The 27,130-nt window shown below is 47.1% G+C and overlaps 2 protein-coding genes across 9 annotated transcripts in view; one reads left to right on the top strand and one right to left on the bottom strand.

The window, feature by feature from the left end:
- Positions 1 to 397: 397 nt before the first annotated feature.
- Positions 398 to 18,594, top strand: Pdia6 (protein disulfide isomerase associated 6). The gene is made up of 13 exons (NM_027959.4): positions 398 to 460; positions 4,205 to 4,346; positions 7,754 to 7,811; positions 8,193 to 8,319; positions 11,007 to 11,113; positions 12,323 to 12,453; positions 12,645 to 12,759; positions 13,388 to 13,528; positions 14,187 to 14,271; positions 14,376 to 14,448; positions 14,720 to 14,878; positions 17,009 to 17,105; positions 17,747 to 18,594. The coding sequence occupies exons 1-13, from the start codon at positions 442 to 444 to the stop codon at positions 17,813 to 17,815; spliced, it is 1,323 nt and encodes a 440-aa protein (NP_082235.2). The 5' UTR covers positions 398 to 441; the 3' UTR covers positions 17,816 to 18,594.
- The window catches only part of Atp6v1c2 (ATPase, H+ transporting, lysosomal V1 subunit C2), a 40,666-nt gene continuing 32,065 nt past the window's right edge, over positions 18,530 to 27,130 (bottom strand). For 3 of the 8 annotated variants that reach the window (XM_006515198.3, XM_006515199.3, XM_030246897.1), the window contains 5 exons: positions 25,437 to 25,529; positions 25,238 to 25,331; positions 21,892 to 21,989; positions 18,922 to 19,054; positions 18,531 to 18,757 (listed from right to left, as the gene is read on the bottom strand). In XM_006515198.3, the coding sequence (XP_006515261.1) occupies positions 18,668 to 18,757; positions 18,922 to 19,054; positions 21,892 to 21,989; positions 25,238 to 25,331; positions 25,437 to 25,529 (508 nt within the window). In that variant the 3' untranslated portion in view covers positions 18,531 to 18,667. Of the gene's footprint in view, positions 18,758 to 18,921; positions 19,055 to 21,548; positions 21,990 to 22,804; positions 22,943 to 25,237; positions 25,332 to 25,436; positions 25,530 to 27,130 lie in introns of those variants that run through there. The other 5 variants (NM_133699.2, NM_001159632.1, XM_006515196.3 and 2 more) reach the window with 3 other exon arrangements.

Raw genomic sequence — 27,130 nt, forward strand, 5'->3', positions numbered from 1 at the left:
CCACGAGAGAGGCAAAGAGGAAAAAGAATGAAAGCCAGGAAGAAATGAGGACCCCTTAGTCCTGGGTTTTTTGTTTTGTTTCAGTTAACTCAGAAAAAAATTAGGGGAACAAGGGGTACCCCGCAGGAACAGGGCCGGAGGTCCCCTGACCCCGCCCCTTCATTCCCCGCCCATCCTCGCCCTGCCCCGCCCCGCTCCGCTACTCCGCTCGCCCCCACCCCCGAGGAAAAAAAAACAAACCGGTAACCTCTACCCGGCCGCTTTCAATTGGCCACGCACATGAGCGAAGTCCACAGAGACCAATGAAAGGCGGCCACGGCGTGGCGAGCCCTTCCGGCCCGCCTCCGCGCGCCGGCGCACCGCCCGCTAGAAGCCGAGGGCGGGACGTGGGCGCGGCAGAGCCGAGGCAGCGGCGGCACGGACAGAATGCGGGTGATCGGCATGGCTCGCCTGGTGCTCGGTAAGCGCGGGCCTGTGGTGGGAAGCCGGTCGGAGGCAGCCTGAAGGGCCGGGGCCGCGAAGCAGGGCCGAGTGGAGGGACGAGTTGCCGGGCCTGCCTGGGGACTTCGCGGCGAGCTGGGTGGGAGAGGCCAGGTCGGGCCCACTACGGGAGGCCCCGGGGAGTCGGAGACTTGCAGCCTCTGCTCCCCACGAGTGCGGTCCGCCTCCGGTCCAGCTCAGCCTTCACTTTTATAGGCAGATAGCAGAGGCCTGTCCCGAAGGTGTCTTAGAAGTGGGCAGTGCCCACTGACCAAGGCCTCACAACTCCTGAGCACTTAAAATGCCTTTGGTCGTCCACCCAGGTGTCCGGGAATGATGTTTAGCGACTCGTGGGCGAATCTGAGGGGCCCTCATCTCCCGGCTGTCCTTGTAAATGGGCCTATAGTTTTTGACATTAGTTAACTCAGCTGATCCTGGCTAGAAAGTAGGAGAGGGAGGTGGATCCCTACACCACTTCTCCCTCCATTTACTAGTTGAGACCCGGAGCATATTTTCTCACTGCTCTGCCAGCTTTTTTCAACCGTGTTCGCCCCATGAGCTATAGTACATATTTAAAGAGAGTAAGCAAGAAAAATACTACTTTCTGGGTTACTGTAGAGAGCAGATGAGAGGGAAAGATTTAATCTTTGGTTTTCCAGTGAGTGCCTGTGAAAAAGTGATTCTATCAATTAACTCATTATTTTAATAAGGTAGTCAGCCTTTTTTTTGGCTACCCTGCTGCCAGCGGCTGCCAGGCAGAAATGTTACTGGTGTGAATTTATAACACCCTTAACTGCTACAGAGATTGAATGGGAAGCCACAGATGGCAAAACCATCTGCACGCATAGATTGTGGACCCTGGGAGTTCTTTTTTTCCCGGTGGTGCTCATTATCACTGTGTAGAGTGGCCATGTGAATTTTAGAAGCAGGATTTGATGGGTCAGCATTGACCTATTCAGCCATAGTAAACCACCACCACCACCCCGGGTGGGGGTGGGGCTGTTGCTTGGAGAGCAAGTGCAAGGAACAGTGTATTTGATTCTTCCTAACCCTGTTAGATCATCTTAGAGCCATCAGTTGGTAGGCTGAGGCAGAACTGGGTGGTTCCACTTCTCTTGGCCATTAGGGCATCAGGGGAGCAACATGTTCTCTGCAGGCTCCCACAGGGATGGAGGCTCCATGCCTCAGGAAGGCATTCCTCTTCCATGGCTGATATAGTAAGACTTCTGTCTTTACACTTTGCCTAGTTCCTTGAGAGCTTCTCTTAACAGATGGCTACCCTATCAAAGGTCTAAGACCTAAGCACCTTAAAAGTTAGGGTGGCCATCAGTCAGAAGTCGATTATAACAAGGTTACATGGGAGATGATTGGTAGTCCGTAATGACTTTACCTTCCAAGTGTCTATAACTAGACTTTTTTTTCTACCTTTCAATTTTCACAAGACTCAGTGTATCAAACAAATATGAATTCATGACAATTTCTTTTTTTTTTCTTTTTTTTTCGAGACAGGGTTTCTCTGTGTAGCCCTGGCTGTCCTGGAACTCACTCTGTAGACCAGGCTGGCCTCGAACTCAGACATCCTCCTGCCTCTGCCTCCCAAGGGCTGGGATTAAAGGCGTGCGCCACCACTGCCCAACTTCATGACAGTTTCATAAACAAGATAAACTTACTAGGCATAGTAGCATGTGTCTTTAATCCCAACACTCTGGAGGCAAGCACTACTATTCCTTTCAGCGAGCATTACCATCCAATAGAAATACAATGCAAACTGTGTGTAATATCCTAAGTTTTCTAGGAGCCACAAATAAAAAGGCATAGCAGAACAGCTAACAGTGTTTTGAACTAAGTTTACATAACAACTGCATTTACGGTGGCAAGCCCACTGGATTATATCCCCCTAATGATGAGCTAGCTGTCCCTGTTTGTAGCTTTGACCTGGTGGTGAGATAGTCTCCGTGTGTGCTTCTTAGTGCACATCCTATCTTTAAGCCACACTCATGGGTTAACATCATGATTCCAGCATATAACCAGTGAGAGAATATTAATAGAAATTTGTTTCTGTTTTTCTTCAAGTCTTTGGAACCAATATGTTTCCTTACCATTGGAGAAGCTTTCAGTTTGCGGTAGCCACATGTGGCTGGTGGCTTTCAGAGGGGATAATAGTTTGAGGGAACAGCCCCACTGGCTGAGCCAGCATCGAAACATACTCATCCTGCCCCACTTAGTGAAAATAGTGGAAGCCTTGCAGAGCTCCTGATTCAGGGCATCTTGTTCAGACCCTCAGTGTCCTCGGCCTCTCCCACTATGCACACATATCCACGCAGACCACTTGCATCTCTAGGGAGATGCGTCCCTCCACCCCACATGGCTCTTGCTCTTCCCAGGTCTTCACAATGAAACTCATGTAAACAGTTGTCTGTGTTCTCTGGACTTCTTCCCTCCGCTTGTCCAGTCCTCTGTCCTCTGCTGCTGGTTCTTTTCACTATCACAGTAGCCCAGGTGCTCACAGACAACAGTGTCATTAAACATAGCAGCTTCAGCCCTCCCTGCTCTGCCTTCTGGTTGTATGTTAGCTGTTAAATTCAAATGTAGTGTACTTCTTAGACATTTAGATTAGCATATACTCACAGTACAGAGAGTAGCTATTGTGTGACATTCTCATGCATGTATGTAGTGTACTTTGACTATATTCACTACACTCAACACATTACCCATTGTTGTTCCCTCTCTCTCGGGTCCCATTCCCCTTTCTCGATAGTTCCTTCTGTGATATCTTTGTATTTGTGTGTGATGTGGGCATATTTGGCACATTCTCTTGAGTGTAAAGGTGTCTGAACCCGCAGAGGCCAAAGGGACATGTTGAGTGTCTTCCTCTATCTACCTATTCCCTTTAGAGAGGGTCTGTAACTGAACTAAAAGCTCTCTTTTCAGCTGGCCAGCAAGCTTTCAGGATCCTCCTACCTCTGCCCTCTCCTTCTCCACAATGGGGTTGCAGACATAAAACCATGCTCAGTTCTTTATATGGTCACTAAGGGCACGTGGATGGTTATGCTTGCCTAGCAAGTGCTCTTATTCACTGAGCCATCACATCTGCTTTCACATCTTTTTTTAAAAAAACAAAGCAAAAACCTAGGGGCTGGAGAGATGGCTCAGCGGTTAAGAGCACTGACTGCTCTTCCAGGGGTTCTGAGTTCAATTCCCAGCAACCACATGGTGGCTCACAACCATCTGTTATGGGATCCGATGCCCTCTTCTGGTGTGTCTGAAGACAGCTACAGTATACTTATATATAAAATAATAAATAAATCTTTAAAAAAATCAACTGGATTCCATCAGATATAATGTTCTTAAATAATATATCTGTTTATTCATGCCAAGACTTACTGAATCAACAACTTGGAAACAGGAGTTAGAGAGCTACTCTGATATATTTGCATTGAATATACATGGTCCTTTTCTTCTTGTGGTTGCTTATTTTTTAAAAAAAATGAAGATTCCTAGATTCTGGCTAGCTGTGAAGACTCAAGTGGTTGCACTCAGAGTTAGAAGCAGCAGCTGTAATGGTTGTGAGTTCTATGCCCTTCATGCTCAGTACTACAGCGGGAAGAAGGAAAGAGCTGGAGGGAGGCAGGCCTGGCCACCCTCTTCTGCAGGGGCTTTGGGTGGGGGAGAGCCTCGTGCTGGGGACTGTGCTGACACTGCTGTGTTTTTGTCGTCTGTTCAGGTCTGGTGAGCTGCACCTTCTTTCTAGCAGTCAGCGGTCTGTATTCTTCTAGTGATGATGTCATCGAGTTGACGCCATCAAATTTCAACAGAGAAGTTATTCAGAGTGACGGCCTGTGGCTTGTAGAATTTTATGCACCATGGTATGTATTATAAAATAGTTATACTTTTTAAAGACTTACTTGGTTTTTGTTGTTCGTTTGTTTGAGACAGGATCATTAGCCGTGGCTGACCTGGAACTCACTCTGTAGAGAAGGCTGGCCTTGAACTTGTTGAGATCCGACTGCCTCTGCCTCCAGAGTTCTAGGATTAAAGGCATGTACCACCAGGCCTGCACATGAGTGCAGGTTTTCTGTGTGGTCTAGGTTGGTCTGGAACTTCCACTATGTGGCCCAGACTGGCTGAGAACTGAGATTACAGATCTGTACCACTATGTCCAAACAGTTGTAGAAATGGAGACTAGGAGACTGGCTTGCACATGTCAGGTCTCTTGAAAGTCATGGCAGCTGAATCAGTTGTAGGGTGGTCTGGCAAGGTGTCTGAGCCAAGTGCTGCCGTGCTTGGTGGCCTGAGTTTAATCCTCAGGACCCACGTGTTGGAAGGAGACCAGGGGCTTTCGTACATCACAGTCTGTAATCATACATAGTAAACAGTGCTGCATTGTTTACTAGTTAAAGCTTTTGATGATGAGTGGAAAGTATGTGAAATGTGTCAGGGCTGTAGTGGTAAAGCAGCAGACTGTAAGACCCTGAGAGAAGTTAGTCTGCAAGCCACATGCCTCTGAAAATGAGCCAACACAGGGGGTTGGACTCTCAACTGTGAACAGCATCTTGTAAGCTTTGGAAATGGATGCTCTTAGTTACTTTCATTGCTGTGGTAAAACACCATGACCATGCAGCTTTAAAAAAAAGGAATTTATGTAGACTTACAGCTCCAGAGGGTTAGAGGCAGCAGGCAAAAGGCATGGTTCAAAATGCAACAGAGAGAGCCAACTAGAAATGATATGAGTCTAAACTCTCAAAGCCTGCCCCAGTGATGTACTTCCTCAAGGCTGCACCTGCTAAGCCTGTCCAAACAGCGCCACCCACTGGGGCCTGAGTATTTCAGTGTCTGAAACTAGGGAAGGGGAATCTCATTTGAGTCACCACAGGATATGACATGAGTTTTATTTAATTTTAAGGCAGATTCTTGCCAGGTTGTCTAGGCTGGCCTTGAACTCATTTCCAAATTTCAGGGAAGCCTTTCCCTCAATCTCCCAAATTGCTGGCATCACAGACCTGTGCTACATGGCCTGGGCTCACATGAAAGCCTTACCATCGAATTCTGAGACCTTAAGTGGATGTATTTTTGGGTGTTCCTGATAAAGGTCCTTTGGTGGATTCTGAAATAGTTCTAGAAACTTAGCAATGCTTCTCAGCAGATTTAAGGGCCAGCGTAGAAAGTGGAGGTGTGGTGTCAAACCTTCATGCCAAAGTGAACCTGGCTCTTTTTATAAAGGTACGTATGGTTTTAAATCCAGTTGCTGGTTTCTGTGGTTAGCCCATCAAATAACTACTTGTACAGGCTGTTAATAATTGACTCTGTGAGACGTTTTTCACATTCAGCTTCTTACCTCTTGTGTTGTGGGTAGTTGATTTGCTTCTGATAGCTTCAGTGCAGTTTCCCTGTGAAACTTTACCTGATGGTGTGATTTTGAAGGCAGGTTCTAGGTGTGGTGGGTAATGATTACGCTGGCAGGCTTATGAATAGTATTCTAAGTAAGACATGTCTAGTTAGAACAGTCCCTTGAGCCTTGGATTCCTTCATACAGTAAAGTTGAGCAGAGCATAAGAGTCAGGCAGCATGGCACATGCCATCGGTTCTAGCACCCCAGAAGCTGAGGTGGGAGCGCTGTGAGTAGTTCCAGGGCTGCATAGCAAAGCCTTTTCTTAAATAAGAAATAACAAAACACTTGAGGGGTTTGGGCAAGCGGATCAGAAGTTCAGCATCTACCTCTGGACTATATGAGACTTGAAAAATAATAAAAGAATGGAGAGCTATAGCGTGAGAGAGAGAGAGTACAAACGGATGTCTCCTCCAGAGTGCTTGGGGCTAGGGGGAGGGGGTTGGAGTTTCTCAGAGTTTGAAATATTTACACAGATTTTAATCGTTGAACAACTCTAAAATTCAAAACCCCAAACTGGGTGTCACAGAGTGCTCAGAAGGGTTCATGCTTGAGTGGTTTTGCTGGCTGGATTTTACTCTTTGCAGTGCTAGGAGTGAAACCAAGGCTTTGCTCACACTAGGTCCTGAGCTACATCAGGAATTAACATTTCAGCATTATGGACACTTCACTTGTACTTCTTTTCTAGAGTAGCAGATACCATGAGGCATCAGTAAGTCTAACAACTATGTAGTACTAACGTAGTTGTGGACATAATGATGTTAGAATGTCTGCAGCAATTGTATATTCATTTATAATAAGAATAGTTGTGGTTTTTATTCATGGCAGCTTTTAAGTAGTAATTTCATCAATTGTGGGATGTTTACATTTATACTAGAAAGAACTCCTATGTTTTCTATTACAGCTTAGCAAAAATGGATTGATTTTTATGTGGTCTGTGCATAGTGCCTAACATCAGACTGAAGGGGTTTGTGCTCTTAACAGTGTGAGTCCTCCCTTCTTAGATAACTGAAACCTAAGCCTTGTGAAAATTTGACCTGGATTGTGTCTCACCTAAACAACAAAGCATGTACAAGTATGTCAAAGCACCAACTCAAGGGATCGCTTAAAAATCATCTCGCTTAAAATGTTGGGACTGAGTTCAGATCCCTCTAGAGTATTATTGATCACATGACATAGTGTTTATGTGGGAACACGATGGGGCAGTGGCTCAATTCAGAAAGGCGGTGGACATAGTCTGGCCAGCGTTGGAATCAATTCATTTGCCTGCCTATTTTATCATTTGTAGAGTGAAGATAGAGAAGGCTTGTCCTCAGCTTTCCATAGGTCCAGCGACATCCTTTGTGAAAGTGAAGGTGGGTCTTTAGAGACCCAGGTAGAAGAGACTAATAAAACCATATTGCCTATAGGTAAACTATACTGTCTGCATCCAGAGGGCATTGTACAGCAGTGAGAATGAACAGTGCAGTTGCCCATGGCGCCTTATTGGACAATAGAAATGGGTTTCTGTCTCTGTCATGTAGTATGCTTGGCCTTGACGAGGTCCTCCTGCCTCTGCCACTCAGATGCCAGCATGACAGGTGTGCCGCCCTGCCTGACTTACTCGAGTTCTGTTTGAGTTGTTTTACAGTCTTAGTGCCTGAAAGACAAAGGCCTTTCCCCTTGTGTTCTAATGGGCCTGTTCCAGGCAGTGGACAACAGCTGGAGCTTATTTAGTGAGTATGGTGTACTAGGGCTTTCATCAGGTTGAGGAAAAGCCAGTGTCCTATGTAGAGTCATTGGGTGGCTTGGTACTCGTCTTCCTTGCAGGCTCCCAGGCCCGAGGCATCCTCCTGGGGAGGTCAAAGGGTTTAACTGTCACCCTATTTGTGTTTTGTCTCTCTAAAGGTGTGGTCACTGCCAGAGGTTAACACCAGAATGGAAGAAAGCAGCAACGGCTTTGAAAGTGAGTCTCGGTAGAGGGTCTCCTTCACTTGTGTGCAGTTAAATTTGGAGATGACTTAGTTTACCCCAGGAGGCAATTTGCATAATAAAGCCCTGCTTGTTGGTTGTGTACCGTGCTGGGGAAGGGCGTGGGGCATGTGTCTGTTTCCACGCTAAATTATGTAATTATCTTAGCCAGGCTGGTTCTGAAGGCTTTGCTGTCCAGCCCTCCACAGTTCCTCTCCTGACTAGACTTGCCCTTCACACCATGTACAACTTCTACCCTGGTTTTCAAGGCTAAAGTCTGAGGGGGTCCTTACAACTGCACTCAGCCTTTACCTGCGCACTTGAGTGTTGAGGTTGTAGTAGTAGGAAGAGAGGTAACCCTTCTGCATTTCCTCAGGATGTTGTTAAAGTCGGGGCCGTCAATGCAGACAAACATCAGTCCCTGGGAGGTCAGTATGGTGTCCAGGGATTTCCTACCATCAAGATATTTGGAGCTAACAAAAACAAGCCAGAAGATTATCAGGGTAAGGATTCTTCCCTACTCCATTCCCCTGTGCGCATTCCCTTCTCAAACAGTTAGCTGGCTCCTGCAGTATTTTAACGTTTTCTGTAATGGCATAGAGCACTTAATATCTCCTCCACGTTTCGAGCATTAGCTCGTAGGTAAAGGTGTATGTGCTTGAATTATTTAGGGTAGTGGAGACCCACACCTTTTTACCTCCCTGCCTTTTTCATTATAGCTTAATTATAATTTAATTATATTTAAATTATTATATTTATATTTAATTATAATTAAATTAATATTTGATAAAGATCTGTTTGCCTCCCTTGACTGTAAGACTAGGGTCTGGCGAAACATGCATGGCTTGGCTCATAATCTTTATGCCTTGTGTACATATGCAGTTGACTATGAAACTGTTGTTAGTGTCATAAACTATTGGCAATAGGTACTCCAAATTCTCCCAGTTCTAGAGATGCAAAACTTGTGAAAGTCTGTTAGGAGTCACCGAGGCAGCTAGAGGAGAGTTCTGGCCCTGAACTCTAGGGAATTAATGCTGCTCTCACACTGCATGGCAGGCTGTGATGGCTGAGTGGTGAGCTTATTATGCTCAGCGCGTGCAGGGTCCTCCATCAGTCGTTAGCCACATACACACAAACAGTATCTAATGAGAATTGTTGAATTGCGACAGATTATGGTCCTAATTAAAGTGTTGAATATAATCTTTACAGCAAATCTGGCTGATGGTTGCTTAGGTGAACAGAAGTGCCTGTGGGCTGAGTAGGAGAATCACAGTTAAACACAGGATGGGGAGGGCCAAGATTACGAAGTCTGAAGTAAGCTCAAGGCAGCAGACTCCCATGACTGCCCTCCGTCTCATGCTTACGCCTCACACAGCACTTAACTGCTCTGCCTTGCTTCTTTTCTCTGTAAACAGTTTGGTAAAGACAGCTTTAGGCTACCAGAAATGTAGTTAAAATAGTATGTTTAAAGGATAGATGACACATACCTGGTAACAGGTACCAGTCTGCTTGGTAAATCTCCATACTTGGGAGGTCAGAATCCTTAGAGATAAAGCCTTGGGTGCATCATTTCTTCTTGATATCCCAAACTGCAAAGATCTGTGAAATGATGAACGTTGCTTTCCAGAGTAAACATCCTGTCTTTTTTCTTTGGAATGATAATTGGTTATAGTTTTGCTGTTTGACAAAAGTGGAATGCTTAGAGCATTCTTCTGCTGCCATATTTACTTGTAAACAAGGTGGGTTTTTTAATTGCATGTATTTATTGGTGGCATATATGGACTTCAGCGCTCACATGAAGGCCATAGGACCAGTTTCAGGAGTTCTCACCTTCTACCATGCGGGTCTCAGAAATTAAACTCAGGTTGTCAGACTTGGAGCCATCTTACCTGTCCTGGATAGGGTGTTTGGGACCCAGCTGCATCTGTAGCTTTGTGGATTGGCAAGGCTGCTTTTGCACCCAACAGCAGGGCTGGGTGGCAGCAGGAGGCAGTATAGCCTCAAAGCTGGAGAGTACTTGCATGCATATGGCCTGTTATAAGAAGATCAGGTCAACACTGGTTCACGGTGGGAAACCCTCTTTCCCTAGATGAGCTCTGCTTGGGTATATTCTGTACAAAAGGTGGGACAAAGACTGGCTCGGACATAGAGCTGTTTGCAGAAAGAGTGTAAGGCTGCTCTCATACTGAGTCTGGCCCTTCAGTTAGATGAGCATTTCCTGATAAGTGCTCCTGCCTTACACTTGGTCTAAGACTTCTAGTAGATGCCTGACCATAAACAGTCAGTGTAGACTTTTCCTACCCATAAATTAGGCAGTTGGAGATTACCAGCAGCAACAGTAAATAGAGCAGTAAAATCATTGACCGTGGTCTGTCCCCTTGAAAGAGTTAGGACAAAGCATATTCTTGGACTGAGGTTAAGTAGACCATAGAAGATGGGAACCATGGGTCAGGGTGGCTCCTGCACTGTTTTCCTTCTAATGTGATGGTGGAAAGTCCATTAGACCTTGGCCTTTGAAGATGACTTCAAGACATGTATTATCCCTGCTCCTCTGGGCCAGTTTCTAGCCCCGCCTGGAGTCTTAAGTCTGTAGTTTTGGATAGACTTCCATACTTACTGCGCTCTTGTATGGTTGAGGTTTTATTTGTTTTCCTGAGCTAGGGTCCCATGCAGACCTCGGATGCTTTCAGAGTTGTAATGAGGTTGTCACTTAGGACTGAGTTGCTCTTAACAGCTAAACTGGAAGCAAAAAAGAGAGCCCTTGAAAGTTTTCTCATGACTTGGCTTCAGAGATGTCTCATGTTCTACTCTTCCCACACATTTCTGTCTATTCTTCATTTTAGAAAAGGGGTTGTCGCCTTTTCCCCCATGTATTTGGGGATTTTTTTTCCCTGTTTTCCTGACTAGAAATTAAGCTGCTCTTCTGTGTCTGTGTTGTCCATACAGTAAGCGTGGCATTTTCTTATCAGAAGAAGTTATTTTCCAGACAGAACAGAAAGATCTCGTTCACATTAGTAACAGTAAACTAAAGAAAGAGAATGTGCAGCAGTGAGTGCATGGGACACCTAACTGCCACCAGTTGCCTCTGACATGGATAGTTTCAAGTCCTCCCGAGCCTCCCAGAGGCACTCATACAGACACCAGCCTGAGATGACCTGCCTTCACCTGCCCGTCCTTTGTTGTCCCACAGGTGGCAGAACGGGAGAAGCCATTGTAGATGCCGCCCTCAGTGCCTTGCGCCAGCTCGTCAAGGATCGCCTTGGTGGGCGGAGTGGTGGGTACAGTTCTGGAAAGCAGGTAAGGCTGTTATTTCAATGTGTCTTGCTTTCTGCCTGGATATGTGTGTTCCTCATAGAGAGTGTCGTGTAACCTAGGCTAGCCTTGGATGACCTGAAACTCCTAATCCTCCTACTTTTACCTCCCAAGTTCTGGAATTACAGGAGTGAATGAACAATCCCTGTCCAGTTCCCCTTATATTATAAATTGGTAAAATTTCTATTAAAGTATTATTACAGGTGGTTCATCAGATCTCAGAGAAGAAAATCAGCTACCCAGCTTGTTCATTGCCATATTAGAGTTACAGGGCAATACCTAGTGAGCCCCAGAACACCTTGTCACAGTCTGATAATGAGGTTCCCAGATAGGTGTCTTGGGCCCTGGGCTGGAATGGAGAATTGGAACTACAAAGAGTGAAGAAGCTCCATGCCAAGGGCAGCAAGCGCTGAGATCTCATGACCCTCCCAGTTCCGAGAGGAGAGTCATGGATTCTGCATGAGCTCTGGGCTGTGTCTCTGGCAGTGAGTCTGAAACACGTGGCAAGTTCTGTAGGATAAATAGGAAGAGGCAGAAAGTCGTGTTGTAGGGATGGCTGTTGCCATGCTTGTGTATAAAGTGTGAAGCTTGATAGATGCTGAAGCACCCTTAGAAATGAAGTGTTGAAGTTCTTTATAACATGGCTCTCCACCCCCTCAAGAGGCCATAGTCTCAGTACCATCCAGTGGTGGTGACCCTGTTGTCTTGCTCCTGCCAAGACAGTTAGCCAGGTGACAGATGACACAGCACAGCAGAGTGAACAGTACTGTAAGTTTGGCTGAAGAAAATTCAGGCCTGAGGGTGTAGGTTCATAGCAGAGTGTTTGCCTGTCACGTACACAGCCTGGGAAAGGAGATGAAACAATCGTTTAAGCTATCTCGAATGATCTGGATTTCAGATATGAAAATGAGCAACAGTTGTGTTTACACAGAATGCTCTGTCAGAGTCTGCATTCATCCCTGCTGTGGAGTACTTGAGCGCTCCATAAAATATAGCAGGTATAGATCATATGTTGTTTAAATGTAGCAGGAATTGGTTAAGACTGTTTCCAATCTTCCAGTGCAATCCTGGTGAACGATGATTTTCATTTGTTTGCTGATGAACAAGTAAAAAACTTGATTGCCTTGTGAAATGATTGTTTTGTCGGTACTTGTAGTAGAAGTGGCGTTCATATTTGTCATGTTGCTGTGACAGGGCAGAGGTGATAGTTCAAGTAAGAAAGACGTGGTAGAGCTGACGGATGACACCTTTGATAAGAATGTCCTTGACAGTGAAGACGTTTGGATGGTTGAGTTTTATGCTCCGTGGTGTGGACACTGCAAAAAGTAAGTGCCTTCAGCCGAGCGTGTAACTCGGTCACAACACTTCCAGTGTACTCATAGAGCTCGTTCAGTAAGAGCTGTACATCATCCCTTTGGTGAAGCTACCACAGTGTATTTGAATTGTGACATAAGACAGGGATTAGGCTGTGCAGCTCAGTCTAAGGACCTGTGCTGTGAGGTCACTGTTTCTACAGCCTGGAGCCAGAATGGGCTGCTGCGGCTACAGAAGTAAAGGAGCAAACAAAGGGAAAAGTGAAACTGGCAGCTGTGGATGCCACCATGAATCAGGTTCTGGCCAGCCGATACGGGGTGAGTGTGTCTACAGTCATTTACTTTGAGGAATACTCAAGATTTTCAGCAGCCACTTGGCTCCTAGCCTCCCTTTAAAGTAGGTAGGGAGATGTTTGTTTTGTAGGTGAAGAGGTGATGTCCCTCACTGTCAAGTCTAGAACCCAGGACTTGTGGGTTCGTTCACCAGCACTCACCTGGCTTTTGAAAGTTGATCTTCTTGCTCTGCAGTATGCACATTGTGTTATTAAGTACCCAGAGCCTGAACAGGGTTTGCCTGAATGCCACAATTCATGTGCGCTTCCAGCCGGGAATTTTCCCCCGTCTTGGTGATTTAAGCCAGGACTGACATATGCTAGGCAAGTGATCTACCACTGAGCTGTGGTCCCTACTCTTACATACTTGCTTTTGAGGAAGTGTTTCATTGCCCAGAGTTGCCTCCAACTTGTGGGCCTTGCTTCAGCCTCCCAAATAACTGGAGTTACAGATGTTACCATGCTTGGCTGGAGCATGCTTTTACTTTTGTGATAGTGAAATGTCTATGAAGTGGTTTTAGAAACCATAAAGATTTTGGGGCTTGGGTTTTTTTTTGGGGGGGGTTCTTTATCCAAGTTTTCATTTAAATATTCTGGTTGTTATACTTTGATAGATTAAAGGATTCCCTACAATCAAGATATTTCAGAAAGGCGAGTCTCCTGTGGACTATGATGGTGGTCGGACGAGATCTGACATAGTGTCAAGGGCCCTCGATTTGTTCTCTGATAATGCCCCTCCTCCAGAGCTGCTTGAGGTAAAGTACTTACCCCAGTAGTGAGGAAGCTTCCGGTCAGCTGATGGCACTACCCCTTGTTCACATGAAGTCTTCGCTTTTTACACAGTTTGACTATGTAGCCCAGGCGAGCCTTGACTTCACAGCAGTCTTCCTGCTTCTGCCCCACAAAGCCTGAGATTACAGCATGCATCCCCAGAAATTGACTCTGTCCTCCTTTTTTTAATTGACTGCTTTTCATAACTTTCTGGCATTAAAATACTTACACTGTGATCTAAAGCTCACTAAGCTGCTTAAAAGTTAAGAGTGGATTCAGTCACTTGGGCTGTTGGATCACCTGGCATGGCCACGGCTCTGCCCTGGTGTTTATGCAGGCACTTTCAGTTCTTACAGCCCCACCAAAGGGGAACATCATTCTCGTCTTTGTAGACTTCTGGAGAAGCAGACAGCCAAGAGCCTTACACTGTAAATGGCCATGCACAGATGTGTGTTCAGCCGTGGCAAGCCAGGCTAGGTCAGGGCACTGTAATTACAGACTGCTAGGTGGCTTGGGAATGAGCGGTGGCACTTTGTTCCAGCTGATTCTAGATGGCGTGTCTGTAGTAGGCGGCATTGTATGGAAGGAGTCTCTTGAGTGTTCATGTTGCTCAGCTTTTCAACTGCACTGTCTTCCGTGCAGATAATCAACGAAGACATAGCCAAGAAGACATGCGAGGAGCACCAGCTCTGTGTCGTGGCCGTACTGCCTCACATCCTGGACACTGGTGAGCACAGGCTGTTTCTCATTACTGTCACTGCTGGCTGCTTAAAGCACTTCCTAAGTGAACTGATATTTGATAAAATATCAAAATACTTTATTGTAAACCAGGAGCTGCAGGCAGAAACTCTTACTTGGAAGTTCTTCTGAAACTGGCTGACAAGTACAAGAAGAAGATGTGGGGGTGAGTTCCGAAGCCCCGCTCACCTCTGAGAGAACGGGTCAGGCCTGGTGACTGCTGTGAGTGCTGTCTGTAGCGCGTGCCCGTGTTTGTCTGCTCCTTGCTTACCAGCTCTGAGACTCAGGGCGTGCAAGTGTGACACGGGAAGGAAAACGCAGTGGACACTCTGGTGGAATCTGAGCACACCTCGTGCAACGCTCCTTTCTGAAGGTTTAAATGTATTTTAGTCTAGTACACAAAGCATCCTTACCCTAAGACCAGTCTGCTTTCCCAGGTGGCTGTGGACAGAAGCTGGAGCCCAGTATGAACTGGAGAACGCACTAGGGATTGGAGGGTTCGGGTACCCTGCCATGGCAGCCATCAATGCACGCAAGATGAAATTTGCTCTTCTCAAGGGGTCTTTCAGTGAACAAGGCATCAATGAGTTTCTCAGGTAATTGTTTTCTTAGTTGTTTGTTTTATCTGTTGGGTTTTGCTTTCATTGTTCTATGTAAGCCAGGAAGGATGTTTGTAAAATTGAACTTTTAAATCATTACTCTTTCCTGTGGCAGTAACTGTCCATGTGCAGGGTGAGGCTGTTTGTCATATTGCACATTATCCTGGCCCATTGTTAACTCTCACAAAGTCTTAGACATGCTTAGGGCAATCATGTCTCACCCATTCCCACCTTTACCATGTACTTGGTATTTGTATGTGATCCTCCGGCTGTGGCTAATGTGCTTGGTTCTTATTTCAAAAGCCAGTTTGCAGAGCTAGCTCTCCAGCCTGCCCTCTGTTCACCTTTTCCTCAGACTCCATCAGTTCTTGGGCAAATACAAGGCATTGACCTAAAAGACTGGGTTTCTCCATCCCTGCTTTCTTCTGTGTTCATTTCTCTGCGGCCATGGGGAAGGCACCTGACACAAAGGATACTTGAGAGTTCTGAACTTCCTGTTTGATACAAAAGTTTAGGGCTGCCTCTGTACATAAACACACTGTCCTATAAGTGCCTGGACCAGGGGCCATACTGAGGCTGTTGTTTTTAAGACCAAGTAAACTGTAAGTCACACTGCACCATGATTACCAACACTGAGGGATGCTACATCAAGAACTTTCCTGTAAGTCCAATAACTTCAGTAAAACATGAAATGAGTGTATATTTTCCTCAAACATGGTAATAAATGGAACCCAAAATAATGTTTTAGAGTTTTGTGTGGTTTTTGTTTTGTTTTGCTAACTGTCTTCAGACATACTAGAGGGCATCGGATCCTATTACAGATGGTTGTGTGCCACCATGTGGTTGCTGGGAATTGAACTCAGGACCTCTGGAAGAGCAGTCAATGCTCTTAACCACTGAGCCATCTCTCCAGCCCCTAGTTTTGTTTTGGGATTTTTTTTTTGGTGGTGGTGGTGGTTAGTAGGTCTGTTTGCTTGATTGTTTTGTTTTGTTTGGAGACAGGGTTTTTCTGTGTAGCCCTGGCTGTCCTGGAACTCACTCGAAGACCAGGCTGGCCTGGAACTCAGATCTACTTGCCTCTGGCCTCTGGAGTGCTGGGACCAAAGGTGTGCACCACCACCCAGCAAAAAAAAAAAAATTTTTTTTTTTTTTTACTTACTGGTTTTCTTTTTTAACCTGTTGCCTGGATACTTAGGAGGTGAACGCAGTAGGATCAGCCTGGGCTACAGTAGTCTCAGAACACCATCACAAACAAAAATACTCTACGAGCAAGCTTTCAGAAACACAATTAGAGCTGGAAATTGTGGTGCCTATAAGCTAGCAGTCGGTAGAGAGGCCAGAAGATCAGCCTGAGCTATTTAAGACTCTATTAAAAAAAAAAAGAAAAAAAACCTACCTCCCTACAGTCACTGCACCATTAGAAGACAAAATGACTTCCTCCTTCCCCAGTCGTGCTGTGTTAGTGGTAATGAAGTTAATGAGTTCATCTTGAGGATCTGATGATCGGGAGTTTCTGCATACAGAATAATCTCACTCGAGTTTTGGTTTTGTCCTGGACAGTTGATGCCACATCAATTCATGGCTTCCTCTCTTGCCTGTCACCTTGTACTTTTTGTGGGTTAGACAGCCTGTGTGTTCTTACTTATGGTATTTTTTGTTTTCGAGTAGCCAGATTTTAAGTCTTTTTTACGGATAGACGTTTGGGTGTCACTGCTAAGCTGCTCTGCCCGCCAGCATTCTCCTAGCACCAGGCTGGGATGGTTGACCATTCACCTCACTAGTGATTTGCTCTTCAAGCTCATGGGCTCAGCAGACAGGGTCATGGGCAGCCTTTCCTCGGAGTGAACTTGGATGATATGTTCTCATCTCATTTTAAAACACTTTTATAGCTTAGTATTTTGGCTTTAAACTTAGTAGTAGTGCTAGCTTTATCAATGAGAGGCCTGGGAAGCATCACTCCTGACTATGGTATTACCAGTGGTTGAAAGGGCTCTTTAGGCAGTGCCTCCACAGCTCCATGTCTGTGTCCTAAGCAAAATTCCTCTGTTCATTAAAGATGCATTTCCTTTGGACAGTTGGCTCATTCATTGTTTATATCTAAATGTGTGTTTGGTATTTCTTCCCAAGGGAACTGTCTTTCGGGCGTGGCTCCACAGCACCCGTAGGGGGTGGTTCCTTTCCTACCATCACTCCCAGGGAGCCCTGGGATGGCAAGGATGGTGAGGTGAGTAGATCAAGGGGCTTTCTCCCCAGTTTGTGCATCTCTGGAAAAGAAGTCCCCATTAGACAGTGTTCCTACTGTCCTGCCTGGGGCATTAGCAGCATGCTCCTCACCTGGCTGGCTTTCACTTTAGAGAAAGAATGTTCTACTAAAATCACAATTTAGAACTGGAGAGGTGCCTCAGCAGTTAAGAACTCTGGCTACTGTTTCAATAGGACCAGAGTTCAATTCCCAGCACCATCATAATGGCTTAAAACTATGTGTAACTTGAGACCTGATAGGGCACACAGCCATACATGCTTGCAAAACATTCATACACATACATTTTTTAAGAAATCACAGTTTAAAGTGATTTGGTTGGTTTCATGTCTGTAATTGAACATATGCCACTTGAAAGGCTGAGGCAGAAGGATGGCCATGAGTTTGAGACCAGACTAAACTGGGCTAAAGAATGAAGTCCTATTTTAAACAGAAAGCCTAGGTGAGGTGCAGTCAGCTGTGGGAGTCAGGTGGTTGGACCTCTGAATTTCTGTGGGGTTATAATTGGTGCAAGAGCCAGGCTGGGATGTGGAATCCGGCTGGAATTTGCTTTTCTATTGAGACCTCTTGTATTCTGAGGCTCTAACTGCCGCTCTGTGCCCCAGCTCCCTGTGGAGGACGACATTGACCTCAGTGACGTGGAGCTGGATGACCTGGAGAAGGATGAGTTGTGAGCCACGGCCCAGCCTTCCTTGGGCTTTCCTTGGGAGCGAGCAGTTTTCCAGCAGTGAAAGTTCTTCCGGGCAGCTGTCTGCCGCTGGCCTTTCTGAGCAGCACATGCGGCCACTGGAAACTGCCAACAGTGAACCTCAGCGTCTCAAGAAAACACTGACGAATTCTATGAATTGTAGCAGTGAATTGGATTGTATTCTCTGGCATACTTTGAAGAAAACTGGGCTATTGAAACATTTTTCCCTCCTGACTGCTGCTTGAATGTTCCTGGAGGCTGTTTCTTATGTATAGGGTTTTTAAAATGTGATTCCTTTGTTTGAATATTAATGGCTTTTTCCATTAAAGAATAAAATGATATTTTGGACAATGCTGATAAATGTATGAAATTAGTAGCACATTATAAAACCAGAGTCTGAGGTTTAGCCTAAAATCTACCAGCACTGTGACCTGCTGGCTCACATCTCCACCTTCCTGTAGAAATGGCTGTAAGCGGAAACGCAGACCTTTTGGTAAGGATGTGGTTCTGTGTAGAAAACGTGGTACCAAGTGAGAACAGCATTTCATGTCCTGGAGTCTGTCTGCGGCTTCACTATTAGGCTCAGGGTTTCAGGGTGTTTCATTAATCTCCCATTAAAAACCCCAGTGGGTTGCCAAGTTAACTTCACATAAAACTCTTGAGAGAAAGTTTGGAATTAACATTAGAACACAAGAAAAGACTCAGGACTGAGCACTTTATTGTAACTTAAAAAAATAAATACACTCTAACTAACGTCTGTGATTATCTTCTGAGTCAGAATCCTGCAGGACTCGGTTGTCTGGCAAGGTCTGAGGCTGCAGTGAAACAGGCTGGCCACCTAGTCAAGAAGGCTGAGGTCGATATGGAAGTACACATAGGGGAAATAGTCCTGGTTGCTGAGCTGCAGTCCAGGAATCTCCACGGATGCCTGCAGAGCAATGGCAAAGAAAGTCCTCTTGGCAAAGAGAACTCTCTTGGGTTCTGGGCACACATTCTGTCCTGTGCGGTTGTCCTGCCACCACACACATCCCCTCGCTTAAAAGTGACAGCATGCAACTTGTGGTGGTGCATCTGAGTCCCCGTGATACCTACATCCAGTATGCTTGCTGCAGCAACTTCATCCAGGTGCCGGAAGACAGAGTTGAGCACCTCTCTCAGGCGTTTGGTGGCTGACTTTTTATGGGGCTGTAGGAGCACAGCCTGGAAGTTCACTGGAAGTCCATACCTGCTCAGACAAGACAGGTCAGTCGAGTGCTCAGTGTAAATACCAGCCAAGAGGGTCTGGCCAAAGTATAGGAGCAACTCAAGTGACTGGGTGGAGAGATAGCTCAGTGGCTAAGCACTTGTTCTACAGGACTCCAACTCAGTTCCCAGTACCCATGTCAGGTGGCTCACAGCTGCCTATAATGCCAGCTCCAGGGGATCCTACAGCCTCTGGCCTCTTTGGGCACCTGTGTATATGTCACAACATATGCACACATGCGTAAAAGTAAACCCTAAAAAAAAAAAAAAAAGAATGGCTGTAACTGACACAACTTGGAAAAGCAAAACTATAAAAAAAGATAACAGGTCCTTGGGTGCTTTCTCTAGCTTCTCCATTGGGGGCCCTGTGTTCCATCCTAAAGATGACTGTGAGCATCCACTTCTGTATTTGCCAGGCACTGGCATAGCCTCATATGAGACAGCTATATCGGGGTCCCTTCAGCAAAGTCTTGCTGGCATATGCAATAGTGTCTGGGTTTGGTGGCTGATTGTGGGATGTATCCCGGGTGAGGAATTCTCTGGATAGTACATCCTTTTGTCTTAGCTCCAAACTTTGTCTCTGTAACTCCTTTCATGGGTATTTTGTTCCCTATTCTAAGGAGGAATGAAGTATCCACCCATTGGTCTTCCCTCTTCTTGATTTTCTTGTGTTTTGCAAATTATATCTTGGGTGTTCTATGTTTCTGGGCTAATATCCACTAACCCTATAGGTGGAACAACAATATGAACTAACCAGTACCTCCAGAGCTCGTACCTCTAGCTGCATATGTAGCAGAAGATGGCCTACTCGGCCATCACTGGGAGGAGAGGCCCCTTGGTGTTGCAAACTTTATATGCCCCAGTACAGGGGAATGCCAGGGCCAAGAAGCGGGACCTTGGTGTTGCAAACTTTATATGCCCCAGTACAGGGGAATGCCAGGGCCAAGAAGCGGGAGTGGGTGGTAGGGGAGCAGGGTGGAGGGAGGTTATAGAGAACTTTCGGGATAGCATTTGAAATGTATATAAAGAAAATAATAAAAAAAATAAATGGAAAAAAAATATCCAATAAAAGAAAAAAAGGACAATTCAAAAAAAAAAAAAAAAAAGATAACAGGGCCAGGTAACCAAAGGCTAAAAAATGATACTAAGTCTCTGAACTGTACTAACCATTTCTGAAGGTCACAGCTATGACAAGAACCAAGAGCTCATGGCTCCAGCCACCTGTACTTGAGTTGCTCAAGCAACAGAACTGAACTTTACAGGTCTCCAATCAGCTGTTACTTGTGCCCACTAAAGGAGCACAGCAGAAGTCCTGTCAAGGTATATTCTTCTTGCTCAGCCTTTGGGTGCATAGCAAAGAGTTTCAATCTGACCAATCATTTCCTCAAGAATCACTGTGCCTGGGGTGTCCATTATTCCAGAGCAGCATTCAGATGCATCAGTGAGCCAAGGTTCCACTCCCATGCCTGGCCAGTGTGGCCAGTGTCTGTGCCCCAGATGAGTGTCCTCCGTGCCCGTTCTCACCTAGCACAGAATTTCCTAACTAGTGTCTGTGTGCTGTGGAAATGAGTAGGGGGAATCTGTGGATACCACCAGCATGGCCACGAATTCCTCCCTGGCCCCTAAACCTTCCCAGACTTCATTATTCCTGGAGTACAGCCCTGCCCTTCCCACTATGTCTGCAGGGGCCACTGGTGCCTCTGCTTTTGTTGGCCAAAGAGGACCCCTTGTACTGACTGTCCTTCCTCAAGACAAGAGCCATACTGGCTAACCAAGTGATCATAACTCATAGGCAAATCCCAGGTGCGCTGACAGCTTAGTTGATCGTTGGCCAGAAACTCTAAGTGATCTTCTTGCCTTGGCCAATTACAGCATGAATACAACATGTGGCTTCAGGGCCATCTCATCCTCCTAAGTCCTTGAGGTCTCTTGGCTTCTCTGTCAGTGACATCCAACCTCCTAACCCTCCTGTGACAGTTAAGATGAACATCGTCCCACCAGAATATGATTGCAGCAGGGTTGACAAGTTCTCCCACTGCCTCAAGGCCATACCCCAGGATGCTCCCCTAGACTTCTCAGTAGAGAAGCTGCCTCCTCTCTGGTGAGGTTAGCACTAGATGGCATCTTGCTGTCTCTGGGTGCAGGCTCCCCCAATACTGTCCCCATACCACTGTGATGGCTCACTGTCCCTTGAGAGTCAAGTCTGCACACCCAGTGTCCTGTGTCATTCATTCTTCATTCACTGCCTGCCTTTGGAAAGCACTTGCTGTGTGATTCCCTTTCCATGAAAACATTGAGAATGATGTTTTTGCTCAGGATGTGTTTGCTCTTAAAACAACATGTGCTTGGTTTGCTCTATGACACTGAGTCACCGAGTACACACCATCCCTGACAGGTGATTTGGATTCACACCTGAGCTAACCTATGGTTTCCACATTTTCCACAGTGGCTGTCTTCCTTTTATTTTAAAATGATAGAAATTAAGATGAAATCATTTTTTCAGGTGTGGCTTTTCTATAGTGGGGAGCTACCTTGAAGACTACCCTTGGAGGGTGGAGAAATAAGACAGCCTGGGAAAGTCTAGGTACCACTGGGGCAGTGCAATAGCAGAGGGTCTATGTGGGGTACACAGGTGAGTGAGGCAGGCAGAGCATACGAATGAGTCTGGTAGGAAAGAGTGAGTCCTGACGAGCAGGGCACACATGGCCAACAGGTTCCTTTGACGGGATGGGAAAGATTGCTAAGATGCAGCCACAGAAAGCAAAGGGCAGGAGGGCAAGGGAGAGAGATGCTGCCCAGCCCAGCATCCCTGCCACGCACCTGAGCACAGACTCCACAAACACTCTCAGGGCCTTAATGTGGATCCAGGCAATAAAGGCCTCGCTGAAGTTCACCTTGAGCCAGCGCAGCAGAGGTCCCTGCAGAGATGGGAAAACTATGTGAGCCTCTGGACACTCAACTAATAAATACCAAGAAAGGGGCTTGCTATATATAGAGCATGCCCTGAGATGAGAAGAAAGGCCCAGGAACCAGCAGAAGCAGAGATAATTGGGAGAACCTAGGGAGGCTCATGACCACTGCATGCAGGCACCTGACACTGGGAAAGCTCTAGGGGCAGCCACCGGCACATGCAAGAGGCCACCTCAGACCAGCGGTAGGAAGCTGGGCAGCTCTTGACCTCAAGTCTGTCACTGGCATCTGAAGGCTCTTGTCTGACACTGAACAGTCAAGAAGCCCACCTCATCGGAAGGTACTGCCCTCAGAGTCCAGCCCAACCATCCACGAGTTGACCTGGCAGGGCTCTTAAAGCCCCATCCAGGCCATATCTGTTGCTGCTGCAGAGCCTGGTGTGGTTGTTCCTTAGGGGCAGCCCCCACCTGACATTTTAAACTGCTGGCCAAGGCCAGAGATGGCCCAGCCAGGACAGTCAGGGAGGAATGCCGAGCCATCAAACCACCCACCCTCCAGCCAGAGCCCTGCCCATCACCAGTCACCAGCTCCAGCCACCTTCAGCCAGGGCGCAGGCATCCCTTCCAGATGACAAGCCCCATTCCCTGCCTAGAGAGTCAGCTCCAGAAAGTCCATGAAGGTTAGGACAGCAGGATTCTAGGCTCCAGTTTCAGCCCTCACAAGCAAGAGCAAACAACACCGATTGCATAGATTTGATCCTTAGAAGAGCCTCAGCTGGGAGAGAATTGAGCCAGGAACCCCCAGGGTTCCCAGGGGTGCTTACCTCACCCTCGCCCTCACTCTCTCTGTCTCTGTCGGTCTGCCCCGCAGCAGGCCTAGCAGGGTTACCTAGCGGGGCTACCTTAACCTTGTGGTCACGGTAGGTGGCTGATCCCTTTTTTAGAGCAACACAGGAAGTTGGCTAAAGGTACAGAAATGATTTATTAATCTTTCAGCAAGTATGTATCATGAACACAAATAATTCTCATGGCCTGGGAAACAATATGCAAGCAAGCTCTGGAATCCCTGCTCACAGAAGGGTGTGGCAAGGCTCCAAGGTCTGTGGTTTTGGATACTAGGGAAAAGAGCCAAATCTATGTGCCTGCTTGGGTCAGAACCCCAGCAGCAGCAGACAAAGACAGCTCCCAGATGTATTATTAAACTCTTCTGACCTAGGGAGCTCATTTACACTCAGGAACAGCTTCCTCCTTGTCATTCATAGGACCTATATCACATACAGGACACTAGAAAAGCACACAGCCAGGCCACTTTATCACCTGTCTGTAAAAGAGTAGAAAACACAGGGTAACTCAACCCTGTGTTCACGGAGTAAGCCAGCCCCAGTAACTAAAGGATAGGGAATGCTTAGCTTTATCCACTCTCAATCAGACCAAATGAGAGAGATTCTCAGTGCTGGGGTGAGTGGGGGTTCTCACTGACCGTTCCGAAGCTCCGTTCACCAGCACAGTTCCTGAGTGTCTCCCAGGAGCTCTGTTTCCCATACACATGGAAACCCTAGCAGGTTCTCTGGGGCAGCTGGGGCCACAGAAGTCTATGGGTAAAGACACCACCAGCTAGCAATCTAAGCCCCAAGGTGCAGGCAGCAGGCTCACTTGTGTCACTCAAATACACAGGGTGGGTAACAAATGTCCTACTTCACCTACAGGCAGAGTCCTTATGATCTGCCCCCATCCAGGGACATAGCAGGGACTCAGGAGAGCAACAATCAAGGAAAAGCCCCACCTAAGGGAAGGCTAGGCATTTGTGATGGACAGGGTCCCAGGAAGCTGAGGTCAGGGAAGGCACCACTGGCTTCTGTTCTTGTTGGTGATAGCCATTCCTGCCAGAATGTCCATGTCTATGGCATTGCTCCAAGAAGCTGAGCACCCTCAGAAGCTCAGGGGCCAGGCCTTGGCTAGGATCCAGTTGACTTTGGATCTGGGCTCTGTGGGTGCGGGCTCAAGTCATACACATGACGTGTGTATGTGTGTGTGTGTGTGTGTGTGTGTGTGTATCCACATGGGCTTGAAAATGAAGGTGTCACACTTGCCTATCATGTACAATACCCTAGGTTCCATTCCCAGAGCATAAATTGAGCATTGTAGCACACACCTATAATCTCAGTACTTTGTAGGTAGAAGCAGGAAAAACAGAAGTTCAAAGCCATCCTCAGTTACATATCAAGTTAGAGGCCATCCCGTGTCACATGAGACCCTCTCTCAAAACCAAATGAAAAACAACATTAAGTCCCCAACTCTGTGAACTACCATCAGCTGCAGTTTCCATCTGAGAAGGAAAGAGCAGGCAGGTAGGGCTCTAAGAACAATTTTGGGGGGACTCAGAAAAGCCTCTCACTCAGCCAGGTTATCCTGGATGTGCTCAAGCTATCTGCAGAATGTGTGAGGAGGCCTGGGGCACATACTGAGCCCCGTGTGAAGGAAGCACTGTACCAACACTGCAGCTCCGCCTCTCCCCTACATGGACCTACAGCTGTGGCACACACTGGCTTTCCTCTGAGACTCAAGGACACTCTGCTTACTCCTCCCACCTACTACACAAGTGCTACCAGAGTGTACTCGGATGAAGCCTTCCTCTGCAGAGGCTTGGAAGAAGGAACTGGAAAACGTGCACCTAGGCAAGTGCCTTGAGAGTGTGGAACTGAGCCAGGTGCTGCCATCACAGGACACCAGAGCCTGGAACACACTTTTGCAGAGCACTGGCCTGATGGTCCCAGACCTACAGATTCCAGTTCAACACCAAGCTCTCAGTTTTGCCCCAGTGACAGAGGCTGACCTTTCCACGAAGTGTCTGTGGACGGGCTCCTAAAAGGACAGGGGTGCCAGGGGCAGCCTGAAATCTACAGTCAGCATAAGGACACTGGTGGCTGTGTAATCTCTGAGGCAGTAACACTATCCACTCTGGGCACAGATGCTTCCTCCTGCTTTGGCTGATCTGTGGCAAGTCCACGGTGATCCCCTGGCCAGGCTACACTTGAGCATCTCAACTACTGTGGAACGGACAAGCTCTTCCAGGACAGTGATCCAGAGGGTGGTGAGCTGCGTCAGGGAGTGGAGCTCAGTACACACACCATCTGAACTCACCTGTGCCCAGCCTGAGCTCAGGAGATGAGAAAGTGAGACTGAGGAAGACTGACCCACAGAATATTATGGAGTGCATGTCAGCTGTCTAAGAGCCCCTCCCACATCCCGGTACTCACATACTGTTGTTTCTTATCAGACAGCAACCTGGTCATCTCCTCCCTTTCTCGTTTAATTTCTTTTTCATCATAGTAAAATTCCCGGACAATGAACCTTTAAAAAAGCAACTAGAGCTGTAACTGGGCAGAATCTAGACAAGGCTGGTACCACCCAGGGATTCACACCAAAACTGGTGGAACCTATGACCCACACCCCTACTTGTTTTCTTTGGCTTTGACTTTGAAATCTTCGATCACTTTTCGGAAGAGAGTCACCGTGAAGAGGCCACCTTCGTTGTCCTCGGCGATCAATCTAGGGAGAAGCATTTGTTAGCTGGATGACCTAGGATCACTCCCCTGGGCTCTGAGCTGCAGCTGGGCTCAGAGGGGCTCCTCATCAGCCTCAGGAGGCCATCCCCACTGGCAACCAGGTTCCATGGGCCTGGTGGCATATGCTTCAGCCTTTGGCTGGGACCAAGACCTGGGAACCAAGGGTGTCCTGATAACTTCCCACTACCCACCCCTCCAGGATCAGCCCGCAAGCTCCAGCAGAGACTCTGGTTGGGAGCAGCAACTTGTTTTGTCTTGTGCTCCTCAAATGAGGGCTGACTGATATCACCAGCTCCCCACAGGGTCGCAGACACTGTTGCTGGCTATGCAAGTTCCAGTGAAGCAAGTGGCAGAAGCCATTCCACAAGGGCCACTCCACTTCTGAGATCATGAAGCCCTAACTGGACACGCCATTGCCAGCATGTAGCACAGGCTGCTGGAGTCACTGTCCTCAGCAACTCGTAGACAGTGGTCAAAACAAGAAGTCTTGAGGGCCTAGGCGTGCCTGGTTGGCAGGTCCCCTCACTTGTGTCTCAGAGTCCGTACCCATAGGAACTTTCCCTAAGCTTCAGACCTTTCCAGAATTGGTTGGTACAGACTTAAGTACTCTTTTAATCATGAAAGGCCTAAGGTCTCCGCTCTGTGGCCCAGCACCCTGCCGAGCTGACCTTCCTCTAGAGGCAAGCCTCAAGAACAGAAGACCTCTCTGCCTACCAGGCAGCTCCTGTCTGGTGCTACCTGCCCAAAAAAGGATGTGCCTCTTCAAGCTCTGTCTCTCCCAAGACCTTAGGCTGTGACTAATCTGTTCTTTGCAAACCCACAATTTAGCTCCTGGTGGTTGTGTTTTGGGAGTAAGTGGTATGCCCCCCAAGGCCAAGATCTCAGGAATGAACAGGTTGCAATAGGAAGGGGGTTAGGGTAGAATGGGGTTGGGGACTGAATAAGACAGGATGGAAGGGTACGATGTGATGGGAAAGGGTGGGGTGGATGAAGGTGGGGTGGGATGTAATAGAATGGGTAGGATGTAAATGGATGGTGGAGGGGGGGATGAATAGGGGAGGTGGGATGAGGTGGGGGGATGGGGTGGGACCGGATGAGGTGGGGTGGGGTGAAGTGGGCAGCTCTGGGTGCAGTGTGATGGGGCAGATAATTGAGCTCATGTTATTTATGGCTCATTATAAAATTTCCTTTATGGCATACATAAAGGTGTATGGTTTGAGATCTCAAATAAGTTCCACATGGTTAAGAGTCCCCTAGGCTCTGCCCGATTAACTAGGCTGGAGACCCCTAATCTCATGACCCCGCAGGTGGTTTTTCTTGTCTCCACAGTCCCCATGACTCTGCTTGTATTTTGGCCCAGGCACAGAGACATTCTTGTCACATGTTTTTTGATTTTATATAAATGACATGGTTGTGTGTATCCCTGCTGTGGTAATGAGGATGGCCCCCAGGGCTCATATTATGTGGATGCTTAGTTACCATAGAGTGGTACTATTTGAGAAGGATTAGGAGACACAACTTTGTCAGGGTCCGTGTAACCTGTTGATGTGTGTCACTGGGGGTGGGCTTTGAGGTTTCAAAATC

The sequence above is a fragment of the Mus musculus genome, chromosome 12 (assembly GCF_000001635.26).
Source record: "Mus musculus strain C57BL/6J chromosome 12, GRCm38.p6 C57BL/6J".
Taxonomy (NCBI): domain Eukaryota; kingdom Metazoa; phylum Chordata; class Mammalia; order Rodentia; family Muridae; genus Mus; species Mus musculus.

Bases quoted from the DNA above. Each gene is read 5' to 3' on its own strand.
- Pdia6 (NM_027959.4), top strand. The intron at 12,760-13,387 runs GTGAGTGTGTCT...ATACTTTGATAG, and splicing joins TTCTGGCCAGCCGATACGGG to ATTAAAGGATTCCCTACAAT. The intron at 14,272-14,375 runs GTGAGCACAGGC...ATTGTAAACCAG, and splicing joins GCCTCACATCCTGGACACTG to GAGCTGCAGGCAGAAACTCT.